General features: G+C 48.8%; 1 protein-coding gene across 1 annotated transcript in view; it reads right to left on the reverse strand.

Moving 5' to 3' along the window:
* Window positions 1-102: 102 nt before the first annotated feature.
* Window positions 103-19,262, reverse strand: part of PLXNA2 (plexin A2) — a 294,027-nt gene continuing 274,867 nt past the window's right edge. The window contains exons 25-37 of the mRNA XM_032449324.1: window positions 18,617-18,851; window positions 17,450-17,592; window positions 16,146-16,414; window positions 14,157-14,223; window positions 13,392-13,538; window positions 12,761-12,920; window positions 12,522-12,625; window positions 9,413-9,512; window positions 7,784-7,974; window positions 7,237-7,406; window positions 5,929-6,141; window positions 5,668-5,818; window positions 103-4,715 (exon numbers count right to left, since the gene is read on the reverse strand). Of these exons, the coding sequence (XP_032305215.1) occupies window positions 4,620-4,715; window positions 5,668-5,818; window positions 5,929-6,141; window positions 7,237-7,406; window positions 7,784-7,974; window positions 9,413-9,512; window positions 12,522-12,625; window positions 12,761-12,920; window positions 13,392-13,538; window positions 14,157-14,223; window positions 16,146-16,414; window positions 17,450-17,592; window positions 18,617-18,851 (2,046 nt within the window). The 3' untranslated portion in view covers window positions 103-4,619. The remainder of the gene's footprint in view (window positions 4,716-5,667; window positions 5,819-5,928; window positions 6,142-7,236; window positions 7,407-7,783; window positions 7,975-9,412; window positions 9,513-12,521; window positions 12,626-12,760; window positions 12,921-13,391; window positions 13,539-14,156; window positions 14,224-16,145; window positions 16,415-17,449; window positions 17,593-18,616; window positions 18,852-19,262) is intronic.

A 19,262-nucleotide genomic window follows, 5' to 3' on the forward strand; every position in this document is an offset into this window, starting at 1 on the left:
CAGCACCCATGAAGCATCCTCACCTCATCACAGCATATCCTATTGCAGAAGCAGAACTGCTCCAAACATAAGGAGAACATAAGGATCCCACTCACGACGTGCTTTTTGTTGTTGTTGTTGTTTTTTTTAACCAGTAAACTTTATTTATATATAACAACAGTACAAAGTGAGTCCTTGGCTTGCAAAATAGGAGTGTTTCGTATTTACAATAGGTACACAATAATATATTAGAATAATAACAAAACCCCCTTTTTTTTTTTTCCTTGGAACGTTTTTAAATACTTAAACTTTCTTACATTATTTTTTTTCCACAGCACTTGTAAAAACAACAAAAAAAAAACCAAACCAGACAATCAGCTTAAAAAAAAAATAGATATAATACAGAACTCCAGTGTGTCAAGTATAACGGGAGGGGAGGGACCAGAGGACAATAAGGTGGAATGGGTACGGATACAAATCCATTCGTTATTCCTGCCAACACACGACCCTTAGAAATGGCATTATTTACTGTAAGGAGCGGGGCAGAAAACATAAAAACCTGTTCCACGACTGATACCTCTACATTCTATGACATGATGGGGCCTCGTTTCTGGGGATCCCCAGAGTTTTAGTACCTGTGTGTTCCATCCCCTTTGGAGGCCCAGTTTGGGGCATTGTCCATGCAATGGATGGACCCTGCAGATGTGAGTATGTCTTTACTCACTAGAGGAACACGTGTTTTGTCATTATTATATTTCACTTTTAGAAAGGAAGAAGGGGAAGGGGGTGACATGGAGACAAGAACAAGCACACAGACACTGCCGTGCCCACAGCATGGTCACAAAACCTGCCACCACCCCGTGCCACCCTGTGCCAACCCATGGTGCCATGTGCTTTGAGCAGCACCTTCTGTAAGGAGAAAATCCCTTTGAGGACTTCCATCCTCTTCCCCTCTAAGCCCAAACCACACCAAGATTGTGCATTCAGGGCTGCTCAGCCCATTGGATCTGGAATGCATCTTCTTCGTGGTGTACACTAACAGCTTTAATCTCATTATTTTCCCACCTAATGTCCAAGAAAAATATAGTCCTGCCTATGTGAGAGTAGGACAGCACAGTGGTGATGTGGGGCTCTCACCAAGAACACATCCATAGCTCTCCCAGCTCACCCATCCACAGGCAGGGCAGCAGCTCCCTGCCTCAATTGGTTCACAGTCTATGGCACAAACACCATTCCCAAACTGGAAGGCAGAAGATCTGTGGCATTTTAATGCATCTTTGACATCAGTTACTCAGCCATCCCCAAACATTTTCTTCTTCTCTCCAGGGTACAGCCACTCGTGTTCTCCAGCCTGCTCCACTCGGTCCATTTTGAGCTGAGCATTGGGAATGGAATAGAGAGTCACCAGCAGGGAGGAGTGGGGCTGGGTGAGGGCTGGAGGCACTGGAACATCCTGGGATTGCACTGGGGCAATGGGTAGCTCAGTGCTTTGAGCCTTGGACTGACAGCAAGGACTTGCACCGAGGTCAGCATCACACAGAACACAAACTGAGAGCATTACGTCCTCTTGCTATTGGCTTCCACGTGCCCACCCATAATTGCTGGGTTATTTTAGGACGTTTTTGGTGAGGTCCATTTCAAGGCAGGGTGGATAATTTCCGCAGGACTGGGCCATTTTTAAGACAGAGTGTTGAAGGCACTGCTGTGATGGAGGTCTCTGGTGGCTCTGAGCTGGGCAGCTGTACCTGCCAACCCCACGTATCCCAGGGAGTCCCCAGCAGCCCAGCTGTTCTGATGCATCCTGCCCTCCTTTAAGCACAAATCCATCCCTTATGGCACAGAGGGGACTGCACCTCTGCATGGTGCTGGGTATTCCACAGCAGGGCTCCTGCAGAGATGAGTTTGCCTGTAAGTTAGACTCTGGTATATGGGCTTTTAATAAAGGCTTTCATGGTGGAGAAGCATTTGATTAGCACCTTGCTCCCCCTTGGAGTGGGTGCTTTGATAGTACATGAGCAGGAGATTAAATGGAATTATTTAAGCATTGACACCAGGTAAAGAGATTCCAGAGAGTGACGTCTCCCACTTTGATGTCAAAATACCTGAAAAGAAAGTGAACTGGAGAACCACAACACCAACAGCCCTGCAGGAGGAAGGGGCCACGAGAGAGAGGTGAAATCATTTCATCTAAGGCAAAGTCACTGCCCCTCCTGAGCAAACCTTGAGTCCATTTGCTGCAATGCAGAGGAAATGCCCTTTGGAGCTTTTCTGTTTCCTCACCGAAGAGTAAATGAAGAGTTGGATGCAAACAGGACGATAGATTACAAGTTCTTTGCCCCGAGGGGATATGTTCCTTCCTCCCATGTAATTGCCCATGAAGATCCATAATTCATGGCTACCATCACAAGTAGAAGCTTGTTGGTTTATTTACAGACCACTCCTTCCAGTCAGCACCGTGCTGCTTCTATGCCGTCCTCCTTAATGCCTTCATGGTGATGGACAAAGAGCTATTCCTGCTGCCTTCCTTGGAAGCCACTCAGACCTCAGTACCCCGTTGTTCTGCAAAGAGTTCCTCTGGATTTCCCTGCCCTCCTCAGCTCTATGAAGCCTGACCAGGAGACAAGGACCTGGCAGTGCAAAAGCCTCATGGAGAGATGGGCAGAAAGCAAAATGCAGGCTGTTATGGCAGCACAGCCAGCAGCATCCAAGTCTTTGCTTTGGGTATAGTCATATTTTATCAGTCCCACGGAAATAACTATTTAGATTAATATTTAGAAGTGTTTGCAAACCATTTTGTGTGTCGCAGAGTACCATAAGGATTCGGTGAACAGTCTGAATATGAATACTCAAAGCAATGACCACAACAGCCTTCCTATAGCTCTCTCTGCACAGCTCTCCCATCTCAGAGCATCCCATCACACAGCTCAGACTGTGCTGCATGAGGCTGACCACCAGGACTTCCTCCACACTACCAATTGGACCCAGAACAATGCACAGAAGCAATTGAGCTCAGCATGGCTTTCAGCAAAGGGTCGTTACAACACTGAGTTTCCTGAGAGGTTTGGATGCATGTCAGCTCCTCCTGCTGGTCCTGGAACCTCATCCCACAACAAGAGTTACCTCAACCCCGGGTGCTTACAGAAACTGCTTCTCTTTTGCTTAGCACAGCAGATCAAGGTCCAGACCACCCCACCTGGTGACTTATGGTGCATCTCCACAGCATCGTGCTCAAATATCCCAAATAACAGGCGTGCTGCTCATTGGTGACTGTGGTAAAACAGCCCAGGAGGGACTCTGCTGCTGTCAGCTCCCATGGTCGATGCCTCTCTCCTCACTGGGTCCAATGGCCCTGTCCTTACACTTCTTATTACAGAGAGATATATTTACAGCGCTCCTTCCCCTCCTGGCACTCTACAAAGGGACACGTAAGCTTTGGTGTCTTTTAAAGAAATAACACTCACAGACTTTTGCCCATCACTGGCCACATGAAGATGCGCCATTGAGCCAGCGAAGAACAGAAGGTAACGACAAGACACTTGGACAGACACACAGACAGCAGCTGGCACTGACAGTGCTGCCTATGGGCTTCCTTTTAGAGCACAGATTTCTTTCCCTTCCCTCAAAGCCAAGGGTCTGCCCCACGGATGATGCTTCCTATGAGCCCGTGCTTCTCTGGTCTGCAGTCAAACAAGAGAATAATAAACAGCATCTCGCCACAGCTCGGCATTTCAAGTATTGCTCACTGTAAACATTGGGTTTGGGGTTGGTTTTACTGCACGAACCACAGACAGCTCCACTCTGCTCCTGCTGTGGCTGCAAGAGCACCACACTTCAACAGGATCCTTCCGCATTCAACAGTAAATGGGATTTAAAATATATATATGTATATATATATATATATATATATATAGACACTATATAAATACATAGATAAAGCTGGATTTCAAGACAAGTTGGATGATCGGATAGTTTTGCAATTCACAACAATTTCTTTCTAGTGCCTACAGGCTACTCTGAGCTATTTCTGCAATGAGCTGCTATTTTGCTTGTGTGGAGAGGTGTGGTGCAAACTTGTGCTCATATAAGATCCCAAAAAGGCTGCTGTCTTCCAGGCTTTCCAGTTGGTGTCAAGAGTCCATTTGCAGATCCTGAGCACATCCTCGGGGCCTGGTGAGGATGGGATCAGGACAGAACCTGGTTGCCAGGGTCAACTCTGTGGCTTTTATGGATTTTGTTCTGTTTCTTCTTTATTTTTCCCCATTTTTCTTTTTCCTTTATCCTTCAAAAAGACCTTTAAATAAACGTTTGATTTCCTAATGTACATCAGATGATTTTCATGCGAAGCAGCAGTCGTGGAGACATCCAGACGTTCCAGGTTCTGTCTTTCCATGAGTACCAGAAGATGTGATCCACCTTGACTTGACGCTGATTGTGGTGCTTTGTCTTCTTGATCTTTCCTGCCTTTTCAAACCAGATCCCATGTGATTTTGAGCTCAGCCAGCCCCTGGGCCATCCCTGCTCCCCTTGATGAGCGTGGTTGTTGGGGTGAGCAGTGCCTTTCTGCTTGTTCTCCCTCTGAATCCCCAGGCATCCGTGCCATGCTCTTGCCCCTCGCTGTCCGTGTGCGCTGCAACCTTCCTTCAGCTCTCAATGGACATGGCACCAATGAGTTGCTCTACTTTGTATGCCAGACGTTGCCTCCGTGCCTGTTCATCCTGCTCCAAAGCCCCAATAAGCTGACATGGAAAGAAAGAGAAAGGAATCAGTGAGAGAGCAAAGGGTGGGCAGGACTGCAGGGTAGGAAGGTGCATTGATGTGCTTCAAGGGACAGAAAGAGCCAATGAAGAACACCAGATAGAACAGGTCCATAGGATGGCATAGGAACGTTACCAGAGTACCAAAACGCCCTGTGTTTCCTTTGGGACAGTGAATGGGGCACAGTATGTCCAATGCTTTCTTAGGATGAGTAGTTTCTGAGGTCCTCCACTGCTAATAAACCCTTCGGTCTCACTCTAATAGTTCTGTACTGGAATATAATTCTTCAGTAACAAATGGTGAAGCAGCACAGTGAGCACCCAGCCGTGCTCCTCTGCTTGCTGGGCTGCTCAGTGCACAGCCCTGCACCTCGGGCTCCACATTCCTCGTCTCATTTAGCATGAAAGTTATGGGATTTTAAAATCTAATTGGCAAAAAGCTACGGCCTTGTATCACAAATGCATACATGCAATTAAATGACAAAACCCTTCTTTATAATGGACATAATTGGAAAATAGGTTCCTCTTGCACTGAAGTGAAGGGGTGGAACAGATGGTGAGAAAACTTGGTTTCAAGTGATGCATTCATTAAAGGAGCTCACGCTGCCAGGAATTCTGTGCAAACAGGAGTGAGCACCAATGCACCAGGGATTCGTACTATGCTGTTCCCATAGGACAGAGACATTCAGGGGGAGTTTCACTGGGTCACGATGATTTTTTACTGCACTTAGGAGCCAGATGCACTGTGCCAAGGCTGAGGAATTGAGCTGCTCACCCAATACTTCAGTTATCAGTTCTCCTGGGACAAATGCTACAGAGCAGGACCGGAGCCTTACTGTGCACAAATAGAACAGATGTGGGCAGCAGCTGTGCAAGCCACAGACAAGCTGCATTGAGGGGAATGTCCCCACATCCCCTTCCCACAGATACCCACCTCCTCGCTGTACTTGCTGACGTAGGAATAGATCTCATTGAGTGCACTCAGCATGTTGAACTCAGCTGAATGCAGGCGTGACTGCTCGGCCAGGTATGCATTCATATCCTGGTCACTGATGGCTGGCAGCTTGGCAATGTCTGCATAATACCTGCAGGGACCAAAGGCTCAGTGAGGAGCAGGGAGGATAAAATATCCCCTCTTCTCCTTGTATCTCATCAATGAGATGCTATGACTCCAACCTCTCCGCCCAGCTCCTACCTTTCCACCCAGCTCTTGTAACTGGGGATGTCCTTGGCGTACAGTAGTTTGTTGGAGGGAGAGTCTTTGCCCAGACGGTGCTCAGAGGTTGAGCAGGAGTCCATGAATGTCTGAGCCACGACTGAGAGGCAGGCATCCGTGATGCTGCCCTTGTGAATGTCAAAGACAAACTGGGGGTTCTTGATCACGTTCACCCAGAACCGCAGAGGGAGGCTGCAGGGAAAGTGAGAAACAAAGCTGGATGTTAAGAAAAGCCTGAACAGATCCTTCCTGTGCTGTGTGTTCCCTCTGTGGTGGTCGAGGAGTGGGGCTGAGCCTGGGGCAGTGTGGTCACCTCTGTGCCCATCATCTGCTTTCTCCCCAAATCCCAAGGCCTTCGCAATCAAAGGGGAATTATTATTCCTTTTTTCTTTGGCTGTACAGCAGGATCAAAAAAGCAGCTGCTGCCTTCTATTACCTTTCAAGTCTCGGCTCTCTCCATCCAGCTACACACGGAGAGCTGCAGCCTTAACTCTTATGATGCTGCAGGCCAGCAGCTCAGCTGCACCCTGCAGTGCCTGCACCCTCACCTCCATCACACCAGCTCCGTCCTGCAGCTCCTTCTGCTCTGACCCCTCCAGCAGCCAAAGCCTCTCTCCATTCTCCAGAAAAACTCTTGTATTGCTGCTCTGCCCCATTGCCCTGCAACCCAGCTGCTATCAGAACCAGTGCCCTGTGGAGTCAGTGCCCATGCATGGGTCAGAGCTCCCAGTGGTGCCAGCAGAGAAACCCCCCACCCCATGGGGTTCTTTCTTTGTCACTGCTTTAAGAAGACTCATCTCTATTTGCCATTCAAACGTTTTTATCCTAATAACTCCTCCCGACGCCTTCAATAAATTGTTTTTTTGCTCCCTGCTGCCTTAGCAGAGAATGCAGCTTTTGCAGTCAAGGTGATTAGAGGCTTTTAAAGCCATGCGGGACTTGGGGGAATGCACAAAGTCTTCAGGGAACAGCCATTTGTTGTGGGGTTTTTTTTGGTGTTGTTTCCTTCCCCCCTCCTCTTGCAGAGGTAAATTTCCAACCCACAGAGCTTTTAATCCTAAAATAACAGCAGAGCAGAGCTGTAATAGCTCCATTGTTTGGGGAAGGCTGAGCTCGTGGCTCTGGGTGCCAATCCTGAGCCCCATCTGTGTGGGGCAGCAGTGCTGGTAGAAGGGTCTGCATGGCTCCATGCTGCATTATGCACTGGGGCTACAGCATTGTGTTGCTTTGACCCATCCCACAGCTCTCCCATCTCTTTTTCCCCCCATGACAACAACCAGGTCTCACCAATTGCTCTTCCACGTGTGCCTCACATCCGTGTCGTGGATGCCGTGCTTATCCGCCTGCTCGTCCAAGAAGTCAAACATGTACTTGATGGCCAAGGGGAGCGCGCTGCCGCGGTGCACCGTGCTGAACAACGTCTCAAAGAGGTCATCCACAAACTTCTGCAGCGTGCCCTGATGGGAACAGCAGGCAGCTTTTGTTGTTTGGGTATGGGATTGCTTTTGTTTTGTGTGTATGGGGGGGATATTTTGGGATACGGCTGCTTGGTGGTTGCTAATTTGGGCTTGATGTTAGAAACTGCTGTTGCATAAGCACTCCAATTTAAACAGCTCAGTTTAGAAACTGGGCTTGCACAGCTGACAAGGGGGAAACATTCGTAAATAGGGGGTAAATCTGAGGGTTGGAACTGGGTGAACTTTGAGGTCCCTTCCAACCCAAGCAACTCAATGATTCTATGTAAATAAATCATGATAAGGGGGTGAGGATCCCCAGTGACCATATGGACAGCCCTTCTTGGGCATCTCCCATGCAAGCTTAGCACACCATTTACCTTGGTGGCCAGCAGCCTTGTCAGGTAGATCTCAGAAACCATCTTGCTGCCCCGGTCACCCTCCTTCTGGTCGCCATGGTCGTGGTTTTTCACCAGGTGCCAGAGCTTGGTGCCACTCTCCAGGTCTGGGGTGATCATGGGGGTGCGTGAGCGCAGGCTGTCGGGGCTGCCGGTGTAGCGGAAAGTGGAATCTGAGTGTGGGAGGAAAGGACACACTCAATGTAATGCCTCCTTCCACCTGCCTGCCTCTGCTTGGGGATGGCACTGCTCTTCTTAATGCCTGAATCATCTGGGATCTACCCAATAGCATGGAGATCAAGAAGGGATGAGGGATGACTTCCCAAGCAATGCAATGCCCTGGATGCCATCCTCTGTGAGCCAAAACAAGTTGCTAACAGCTTGGTGAGGCCAACATCAGCCACGCACTGCTCATTTTCATACTCTCACTGAATTCCTTTGTTCTGTGGGAAGCTCATGTGTTTTCCCAAGTTGAGCCTTCAGTTTGCTGCTCGCCCTTCCCAGCAAGAGGAAGGAGATCAATCATAAATCAGCCAGGGGAAGTGTGCAGCTCATTACAAAACTAGCTAGATTTTCATCCCTGATTAGGGCATAGATAAATGAGTACTCCAACTGATATAATTAAGGAGACAGACAGGGGGACGGCTAGGGAAGCATCTAGTAATTCTATTTTTAAGCATAGCTCTGTGCTGATATATAATGGCGAAAGTAAATAAGTATCTCATTTAAATTCTGTCGGCGCAATTAGAAGTATTAATCTTAACGTGAGGAATGATAATTCATATTGGTGGCTCACAAAAGGCTTTTTCACGTGGCAGAGATCGATGAGTCCTCAGGACTCCGTGGTGTGACCTGGCCTTGGTTTCCCATCTCCTTGAAGAGCCAAAGCTCTGGGCTCCAGTTGTGTTGTGCTGCAGAAACATTCTGGACTATAAAGACTGTCTAAGGGCTCTCCTGCAATAAGGATGCCCAGTTTGTTGTTTGGGGAGCTATAACCAGGACAGTGAGATGGGTTTGCCAGGAGTCCCCTCTTCTGTAGAAAGCTTTGCCCGATGCAAGATAATGAGAGATTTTGCCACCGCTGCCTTTTATGAAAGTATATTATTACCATTATTGTGGATTTAGAGCTATAAATGCACACCTGGCACCTAGCAGGCTCATTTATTCAGACCGTGGAGTCTTTAGGGACTATCTGCAAAGTGCCTTAACCATGCTATTATGCAAATAACTGATTCCCAGGAGAGTGAATCTTAGCGCATCGAGTTCACACTGCTCTTACCATTTCTGACCCATTAGCTGAGATGTCGGGATCTTCCACTTAGAGGAAGAATAGATGAAGGAATTGTTATTTTTCCCCCTCCCCTGCAGCCCTGCTTACAAGGAGAACACAGTCTGCTCTGCAGACAGGTGCTGTGGTTGATGGCTGGACTTGATGATCTCAGAGGCCTTTACCAACCCTAATGATTCTATAGTTCCACGTGCAGCACCCTCTGAGCCAAAAGCCATTCCCAGGGCTTTCCCCAGACCCACATTCCAAGGGCTTCTCATCTACTGATGCTGCCCCAACACCCACCAGGACACATCCTTGTTTAAAGCAGTTCTGTTCCTCACCGTATCTGCTGATGGACGTGCGGGAGATGCTGGCAGAGGCAGGGATGTTGTAGGAGGAGGTCTGCTTGGGGACGAGAGCCACAACGGAGCGGTCTGATACCTGGGGAGGGGAGAGAGAAGAGGTGAGTCAGACAATGCAGACACTCAGGTTGGCACAGAACTGATAACACAATGCTTGGCTCCTTGGGTGAATGAGAAAGGTCTTGGTGGTAGCCCTGGGCTTCTGTTGCTGAGCCCAGTGCTGTATCAGACCCTTAGGAACAGAGTCCAAAGGAAAGCAGTGATATATCAAGGGATGGATTGAAGATGGCTTTGGTCATTCTGATTTAAGATTGAGTTTTATGCATTAAAAAAAACCACGAGAATCTCGAGAATTGTTGTGATCCAATTAAAGTAACAATGCAGAGGGAATAAAACAGCCGTGATAATGTTACGGGCCATAAAACATTCCTATTAAACCATTTTTTATTTTAACAATTTTTATGAACTTTACAAGTTTGATTTACGGCCCAGCATGTCATCCAGCCATCTTTCAGGGGTATTAAATCGTCCATCCCTCTGCTGCACCAGAGAGGGAATTAAACGCTGGGAAGTCCAACCATAAATGAACATTAGCGCTAACAAGGTTTGGTTATGGCAGACTTTAGTAGCCATGTTTAATTTTATCCTCCCTATAAATCCAACAGCCACTGGGTGTTTCTGAACACATTTCTGTTAATTAAGGACCTGTGGGCCTCATGGGAATCTCTGCACCCAGCACTGCCTGCAGCACAGCTCCTGCACTACTGCCTTGCTGTGTATTAAGATGAAGTTTCAGGCAAATGGGTGGTGTTATTATTGCTAACGAGAGTGGCAATAACAGCCACTCGTGTTCCACAGCACAAAGGTGTGATATTTCTGAGCAAAACACTCCCAACACCCTTCTTGTTTCCTTCTCTGCTCCTGCATCACTTCATCTGATTTACTAAGTGAATGGAAGGAGCAATCAGTGGCTGTATTATTATCCAGGGGTGTCATTAGCTGCCACTTCAGCTCAGCTCTACCTTGGAAGCTGAGCACTGGGATGCAGCCTGGGATGGGGACAGCTGAGGTCCCCATGCCCTGAGCACTCCCACTGCCTGAACCCAGCCAAAAATGCTGATGTACAGAGTAGTATCATACAGAACACAAGTCCCTTTTCCACCTTACTCTGCTGCTGCCATGCTGTCATTAAACCCCACCTTCAGAAATACTCCAGTTCTTCCTTCCCCCAGCTGGAAACGTGCTGCACATAACGACTTCAGGAAAGGAAAGATGGAGCTGGGCTGCCACCCCGGTGCCACCTCCCAGCAAGATGCAGCCCCAGCAGCTCCACAACCACATCCTCATTTCTGCATGCTCTGCTTCTAATTTGTCACTTAAAGCAGTTTTCTAATCTCTCAGCCCTTCCAGGCTCCCAGTGCCTGACAGGTACTCATGCTCTGCTGCCTCCTAGTTAACCCTGCACGAGCCACTGTAAATCATTCAATATTAAATCCAGGGTTTCATTTTTCTTCAGTAGAGCCACACAGGGCGGGATTAACCCATGGAGTTTAATAAGCACGAAGCAAAAAGGACACTGCACAAACGTTAACGCAACGTGGTTCAAAAGCTCCAGAGACTTCAGCAAAGCACTACACCTATTTAACCTATACACCTATTATAGAAACGAAGAAATAAAGCAGCAGGTGTACAGCTTTAGTCTATAAAGTGGTTCAAAAATATTATAGAAGGTGAAAATACCCTTTTAAATCCAACCTGGCTTTGGCATCCCATGAACAGTACATTTTACCAATGGATGGTGGGTTGTTTTTGTTCTTTACCACCCTAAACACGTAGAAAATGAAATATGTGTGCATATAAATCCAGATATCATCCCTCCAGAAGCCAGCAGCAACCTCCAGCCTCTTCCTGCAGTCCAAAGCACAGATGTGTTGTATGCCATTCGTCCTTCCCTGCTGCCCTACAGCCCTCCATGCTCTGTGCCATGCACTTTCTGCACCCAAACACTGAAGCAATCAGAAAGCAAAGCCGGAGGTGGTGCTGATTTTATACCCCCTCCTAAGCAGTGCCATTGCCCAGCGTGTTTGTTTTAATGCACAGCCCTGGAGCATCTGTATTTCTGATACCTCATCAAAACATTTATTGCTGGAACAGGAAAAAAATAAAATACAATAAAATAAAATGGTAGAAATACCAAAGGGGGAAAAAAAAAATAGAAATCACTGCTGTTTGCTTTTGGCAAAAGCTCTGCCTCGGCGAGATTCCTGTTTGCAGTGCAGAGAACTTGGCTTTGTTTCATGGCTGAAACAGCTCCATTCGGGCTGCACGGAGCTGTGGCCAGAGCCATGTGTGACTGCTGCCTATTTAGGCACTTGGCAGCAAACTTGTACTTTGTTCCAAAGCAAAGCTGACACTCGAGTGGCAGGAATAGCTGCGGTGCCATGAGCGCTGTCAGGGTTTTGTTTATTTTAAGGGCAAACTTATGGCTTGGATTTCCCATAGGCACCTAAATGCAGACAGACCCTCCCTCAGCACCCAGCTCACATCAGAACATGGAATTTCACTGGTGACTTCCATGGTTGACTTCCAAAGACCCAGATACCATATAGACTCGCTGCTTCCCTGCATGCTGGATAATCCCCTGCGACTGCCAGGTGGAGATGATGTTAAAAACACCAGAATTCATCTCCCACGGCACTGTAAGGTAACCTGGATATACAGACCTTCAGGATTGGTTTATATGGTGTTGGTAGCTGGAAACCTGTGAGCTGAATAGGAAGGCTCTGGGATTTGGAAGGCAGAATCTCCTCTCCTTTCCCTGCTGCCCTTTGCTCTGTGCCCTCCTACAGCCCTACAGGCTCAGCCTCATTCTGTCACACGAGCACAGCTAGCAGCTTTAATTTAGCCAATTTTCAACCCTGCTAGGTTCTTTAAGATCCACGTCAAGGTTGCTTTCCTGTCTAATGCAGAAGCACATTGAACCACTCAGGTTTAGCATGCAAATGTGACCTCTCCATCTGCCTGGAAACTAAATTTCTGCCTTTCTGTTCCTTCATCATGGCAGCTTTCTGCCCAGGTCTGATCTCACCTGGTAGTGCAGCAAGGTGTTCAGACGCTTCCAGTCGCCTTCGATCTTGGTGGTGATGTCTTCATCCTGAAGCACCACGCGCGCGATGCGGCCCTGCCGCCACTCTGCAAGCCAAAAGCAATGGATGCATTGGTCAGAGTAGGGACATCCATGGGCTCATCCACTTGGTTAACCCAAAGAGCTAACAGAAAAGCTCAATAGCTTAAGAGAGACACCCAGAGATGGCATTAAGCCCCTACCCAAGTCCATGTCAACAGCTCTCGGTCGCTGGGAATAGGGGACGTTCTTGTACACGGCATCAAGGATCTTCTCTTTGACCTGGGTGATGGTATCACAGTTCAGCACCTTCACAGGGATCTCTGGACTGTTCTCATTGTCTGGATTGACGCAGTTCAGGATCTGGGAGGAAAGGAGAAGCACAGCATTCCCTTAAGGGCTTCACAAAGAAGCAGAACAACAGGAACATGGTTTAGTGGTGATGGATTGATGGTTGGACTGGATGCCCTTAGTGGCTTTTTCCAACTTTAATGGCCTTATAAGTGTCTGCACAACAAGCAGCCCTCACGGTAAAACCCTGCATCTCTATTTGCATCATTGCTGTTGCATATGTCTAAATAAATAACCAAGATAGGAGTCCTAGTATGTTGATTTTCCTTTGCTAGAGGGCGGACAGTGGTCAGATAGCATACTGGTACCTATGAGTTGGTCACAACCTCAAGCTGCCAGATAGGGACACTCCTCACTGGACTTTACTGCATTGCCAACACCAGTTCTCATGGCAGTGCTCCCATTGTGGGCCCAAGGGTCAGCATGGCTCATGCCTAACGGGGAGGACAGCAGCAATCCAGCTCTCCCCCAGCACTCACTCACCAAGGTCTTGTATTCAATCTGCTGCCGGATCAGCTTGTCCTCACTGAGCGAATAGCGAGCCTCCCCTGTGATGGCATCAATGGGGCCCTTCTCCATCTGCTGCTTGATGGCACAGTACAGCATGAACAGTGGCTCTCCGGCACATTCCTGCACAAGGAGACCGGTGGTGAAATCAACCCAGGGGTGAAATGCAGCTCCACCAGGGCTGCTGGCCCACAGACAGATCTTGCACATGATTAATTGCAGCAGAGGCACAGACCCATTGCCTTAATCATTAGCACATGTGCGATAGGGCTCAGCCCCCATCAGCTCTGGCAGAGTACAGCCAAAACTGTTGCTTGATGGTTGTTGTGCTTGGCTCGGTATAAAGCTCTACTGAATCTATAGGGCTGTAAAATGGGAATCTGAGATCTTGATCTCACTGTTCACTCTCATGAAGTGAACTCTGGGGGGGGGGGGGCTTCCAAAACCAAAGTTAAATTGTAAAGCTATGGAAGTGCAGGCATGGAGGTGCTAAAAGAGGTGTGAGCCCTCCAGAGGGGCACAGTCTGGAGTACTCCAGAGGACACAGCCGGGTGACACATGATGCAGCCAAAGGCCAGGGAACATTAAACAGAAGAGCAGAAAACCTTCTCCCAAGGGCAGCCTTTTGGCAGCACTCAAGGAAAGCAACAGAAACTTGATTGCACGAGGTTGTTTTCAAGCTCAGGTTTGCCCCATGCAGGTGGGAGAACAAAGCAGCTCCTTACCCTTATCCCTCCTTACCTTGAGAAACTTGTGGAGGAGGAAGGCAAACCAATTTGTCAGCATCTTCTCAGCCACCGACTCTGTTCTAGGAAAGCCAAGAGGAGGAGAGGCACGTTACCAACAAAATCAAATCCTCACAAAAACCAACCTTGGGAAACAGGAATGGATGGAGCCAGGAGGAGAGGAGCATCACCAGCAATGCAGGCAGCTCATCCCCAGCTGACAGCCCATCAGACAGGGGACAGGGAGCCTGGGGACACTCAGCTCTGTGCACGTGGTGCAAATTACAGCCTGGTGCGGTAAATGACTGGGATTTGCACTGGGTTGGCAATCAGGGACAGCAGAGTGACAATGGCAGGAAAATTGCAGCTTTATCCCCGGTCCCACCCAGCGTCTTCTCCCCACATTGTGCCCAAGATTATCTTTAATTTCAATACAATAGCTCCTAATGATAGCTTTTAACGCTGGCTCTGCAGGACCCAGGGACCCTCCTTAAAGTGCAGTGCAGTTCCTTTTCCTGGGATAGGGACACTGAGCCTCCAGTGTTGCAGCAATGCAGCAATGCACAGGTACAGCAAAGCTCTTTGGGTCCCATCCTTCTCCCAACCCATTTCCCATTGACGTTATCTATCACCTCCGAGGATCACAACATCTGCCAGGGATTTGTGAAAACGTCTGCGGATCCCCAAAGAATTCCAGCCTGAATTGATTTCAACTGCCTAAAAACTCATCCTGCAAATTGACACGCGCGGAGCTCGCCTGTTTCAATCACTTCCACTGCCCAATTAAAGAGGAACACCAGCAGCACGTTGCTGTGCCAGCCAGCCATGAGCCACAGCAAAAGCAGAAGCACTGATGTAGCCAAGAAAGGGATTAAAACACAGACAGTGAAAGCCACGCATTCGGGACTTTGGGGTGAATACTGATTTAATAAACTACTTTGTTAATAGAATATTAGGCTAATAATTGGCTAGGGTGCTGATTACTAGCAAGCTCCAGTTCCAGCTGGGTGCTTGTGGGATGGCTCTGGTGCCCTGCTCTGGCACTGGGAAGCAAGCAAAGCTAAACAAAAAGAGCCCAGAGAACCCCAAAATCAATATGTATTCTACTCATTTTCCCTGTTGTATCTGGATCTCTCAGCTGCTGCCTGCTGTCTGTGCCAGGGACCAGTGCTGCCATTTGATTTAATATCAACTTTTTTTTGCTGTCTCCCATGAGGGGTCATAGCGGAGGAGAACAAGAGAGGAAAAATGAAGAAGGAAGAGAGGGAGAACTGAGCACTGATTAGCAATGACTGCCACCAGAGAGCCCAGTAAATAAAAGCACGCAGTGCCTCGCTTTGTGGCTGTTTGTTGACGATTAAGGAGCAGGGCGAGAACACGCAAATTAAAAGCAAATTTGTGCTTTCTGCATTCATTTGGTTTCCCTGTGCCAGCCGGCGGGTTTAGGAGGAGAGTTCTCAGAGCTAACCCATAATAAATGGCTGTGAATAGAGCCGTCCTCCTGCCACTGCAGTGCTGTCTCCTATCTGGGGATGGGTGGGAGGGGAGGGCACGGCCCCCAGTGCCATCCCTGTATTTGTGGGGCACTGCAAAGAGCCACAAGGGATGGTTGAGGCTGAAGGTGCCTTCCCAGCGACGTGCCAAACCACGGGGGAAATTAAGACGGCTTCCTTTCCCGAGATGAGTTATTGCCTCTGCAAACACAGCCAGACTTAAAGCAATTTCCTGTCAAGTATATTCATTATGGCTGGAGGAATCCCTGCGTTTTTCCTGGGGCTGTGAAATCATCCCATTTCACTTGGCCGCCTGCACCAGCAAGGTGCCAATGGGGCACCAAGGGCAGCACGCAATGGGACATGGGACAGCAACAGCTGATGACATGAGCAGGGTCTGGATGAGCATCCTGCCCTTCCCTGCTGGCTCCCAACCCAACGGCTCCCTTATCCCATCTGGCTTTTAACCATCATCACACAAGAGCATCCAGCAGTGCCAGCCCTCCCGCTACCTGCGCAGCAGCAGCTTGGGGTGGTTCTTGCTCTCCAGGTTCTTCTCGATGAGGTCAGACAGGAGCTGCTTTAGCACATCCGTGGCATATTCCAGCCTGCCCTGCAGCCCCGTCATGATGAGCGAAGCCACGTTGCCGCGGTCGCGCATGGAGAAGCTGCGCTGCATCTCCAGCGTGCGGATGAAGGTCAGCAGGAAGACCTTGTTGTTGATGAGCTGTGCAAAGAGCTTCAGGGCCTTCTCCACGCTCTGCTGCCCGTTCCCTTGGACCTGTGGCAGAGAGCAGCTATCAAGAGGGAAGAAGGCAACACGTGCATAGGACCCTTTGGTTTCACACCAAACTGATGGGACCCACAGCCCAAAAGCAATGAAGAGTGGGGTGATGACAAAGGGGTGATGCTGCTGTCCCACCCCATGCACTGGGGGCACTTCAATGCCCTGGGCTGCACTCTACTGTCAACAGCCCTACAAAGGCCCCCCTATAAGTAATTTTGCTTGTTCCCCACTAAAAGTGGCACTCTTAAAAGTGAATTAAATACCAGCTTTGATTATTGCTGTATTATGGGACAAGTGTAAAAAAAAAAATGAGGCTTTCAGCCAGTTCCAGACTAAAATAATTCATTACAAATGGATGAGGAGCGTTAAGCTTCCCTTTACCAAACATCTTGGAGAATTATGTATTGGTTTTCCTGATGTTACATAATCAAGCAACTGTGTAATTGGCAACACATTTATCACTTCTGCAGTACTACTTTTCGTGCCAGAAAAAAAAAACCCAAATATGAAGAACTCATATTTATTTGCTAGAGTTTATATGGTGATGGCAGCAGCAAACAATGGGTGGGACTGGGAAACTCAGGGCGTGGAGATACTGGCCCAAAAGCAGCAACTGGTGGCCCCTTGGGAAGGAGCCAGATTTAGTGGATGAGTATTGAGGAGCCTTTCAATGAGTGCATAGAGCACTGGGACATCAGTAAAGCCCTGAGAGAGGAAGGAGGGCACTCACTGACACCACAGCCCATGCCTAGGCACTGTGCTTGCCCTCCTGTGGGCATGCCATGGAACAGCAGCAGGAGGATGCCTGGGCTGAGGAGCATCAGAAAGGACACCAGGAAATCATCCAGCATCATTTGCTGCTGGCCTAAAGCAAAACCCAAACCAGTATCCAAACTGGAGGAGAGGAACCAAGAAGCACGTGATGAAGATACAACACCAAGCTGTTGGCTACAATGAGCTCAGGGCTCACCCTGCTGGTCCAATGGTTCCTAACAGGGCTGGGGGAGGAGATCACTGCCCACCCGTTACCTCCAGCTCCCGCAGCACAGGGTGGTCCTCAATGCCAGGGAAGAGGACCCTCATGGCATACGTCCTGTAGTCGAGGTATGGGATGCCAGAGCGGTCCAGGTCACTGGTTAACTCATTGATGTCTGTCTGCAGCTCTGCAAAAGCTGTTTGGGGAGAAAAAGAAGAAAGAGAAATGCAATGCAACATGGGCTCAGAGCAGCATGCAGCTGTGGGTACAGAGCAGAGCCTGCATGGAGCTCATGCAGACCCTCACTCTTGCTGGGAGTGAGCATGCTGCAGAGAACAGATGCCAGGAACAAAAGATGCTTATGAATTTGTATGCAGTTCACACCTGTGTCTGTGAACCTAAGACACCTTTAAAGAGGCTGCAGATAGAGATGAGGATCTCTTTTCATAACCTGGTGCCTCCCTTATTCTCCTTTCTTCTCCTACCAACTGTTGCCAAAATAATCCAACCCGATGCAGATCAAATCCAAGCAGAATGTGCCTGTGCAGGCTCAGGGAGGAATTGCTTCTTCCTCTCAGAATCTCAGTGTGGATGTCAGGGTTCTATCTGTGGCCCTGTGCTCATTCTACAAAGCATAACCATTGGCTCACTAAGGCCTCTGCCCCACATCTCATCCTTTGTATTTCAAGGTTACCCCTTTTAAAATCAGCTGAACTAATCCTCATCAGCTGTTGATAGGGACATTAACATTATAACATTTGCAGCTATTTTCCTTTTTTTTGGTTCACTTAAGCTCCTTTCCAGACCACACAGTTTCTCTGCAGCCTGACCCTTCCCCATTCTCCATCTCATTCTGTGCCTTTTCTGGAGCCCTATACTGAAAGGGGACGTGTTGTGCTGGGCACCCTGCAGCCCTCACCACGCGATCGAGGCACGCTGCTTAAGCAGGATCAAACTTTAATCCTATTCTCTGCACATTAGGCAGGCAGAGCCCGTGTCTGCCACTCGCTCTCATTACTGATTCTCTGTGGGAGCACGTGCCCTGCTGCCAATGTTGGGCAATGGGGATGGCTCCAGTAGGGACCACTGGAATGGCTCTGGGAGGGACTAAAGCAGGGGTGCCAGCATCCAAAGAGGAATCGGCCTCCATAGAGAAGGGGGAATGGCTGGATGGGAGGAGGTAGGACCAGCATCCAGGTACAGAGTGACGTGGTACTGACCCTCTTTGCACTCCAGGGCCACCCGGGACTCCAGGTTGTCCATCTGCATCTGCAGGCGTTTGAGGGTCAAGTCATTCTCCCGGGACTTGCGCTTGTAGGCAATGAGCACGATGATGACGATGATGAGGAGCAGGCTGCCACCGGCTGCAATGCTGACGATGGCTGGCAGGGTCAGCAGGCTGTCAGAGGTGATGCTCACTGAACCTGGGGAGAAGATGATGCCTCCAACACGCACCTGCAAAGCACCAGGAAGGTAAGAAGCAGCTTCTTTGGGCCTGCCCAAATGCAAGGCAGGCACTACAGACGTCTTATATGCCTCTATGGCAGATACACAGCACGGCTGCGGCAGCAGCAATTGCCTCCAGAAACAAAGAGCGCAGCACAGCGAGGCTTCAAGCCATGATAAATGTGCCAGCCCTTCCCTATCTGGGCTTTGTTCGTATTATCTGATGGCTCCATTTGACTTTCAGTTTATAGCTTTCAACTCCCTTTTGTAACCCGTGAACGTTTGTGACCCAGTGACAATTTCCCTGACAAGAAACCAGAGCAAATGGAGAGAGGGGAGAAGAGGAGCAGGGAGGGGGGATGCACACAGAGGCCACTTGGTTCTCTTGGATGTGCCCAGGCCACAGATGTGAGCTGTGCC

The sequence above is a fragment of the Coturnix japonica genome, chromosome 26 (genome assembly GCF_001577835.2).
Source record: "Coturnix japonica isolate 7356 chromosome 26, Coturnix japonica 2.1, whole genome shotgun sequence".
In the NCBI taxonomy this organism is placed as follows: Eukaryota; Metazoa; Chordata; class Aves; order Galliformes; family Phasianidae; genus Coturnix; species Coturnix japonica.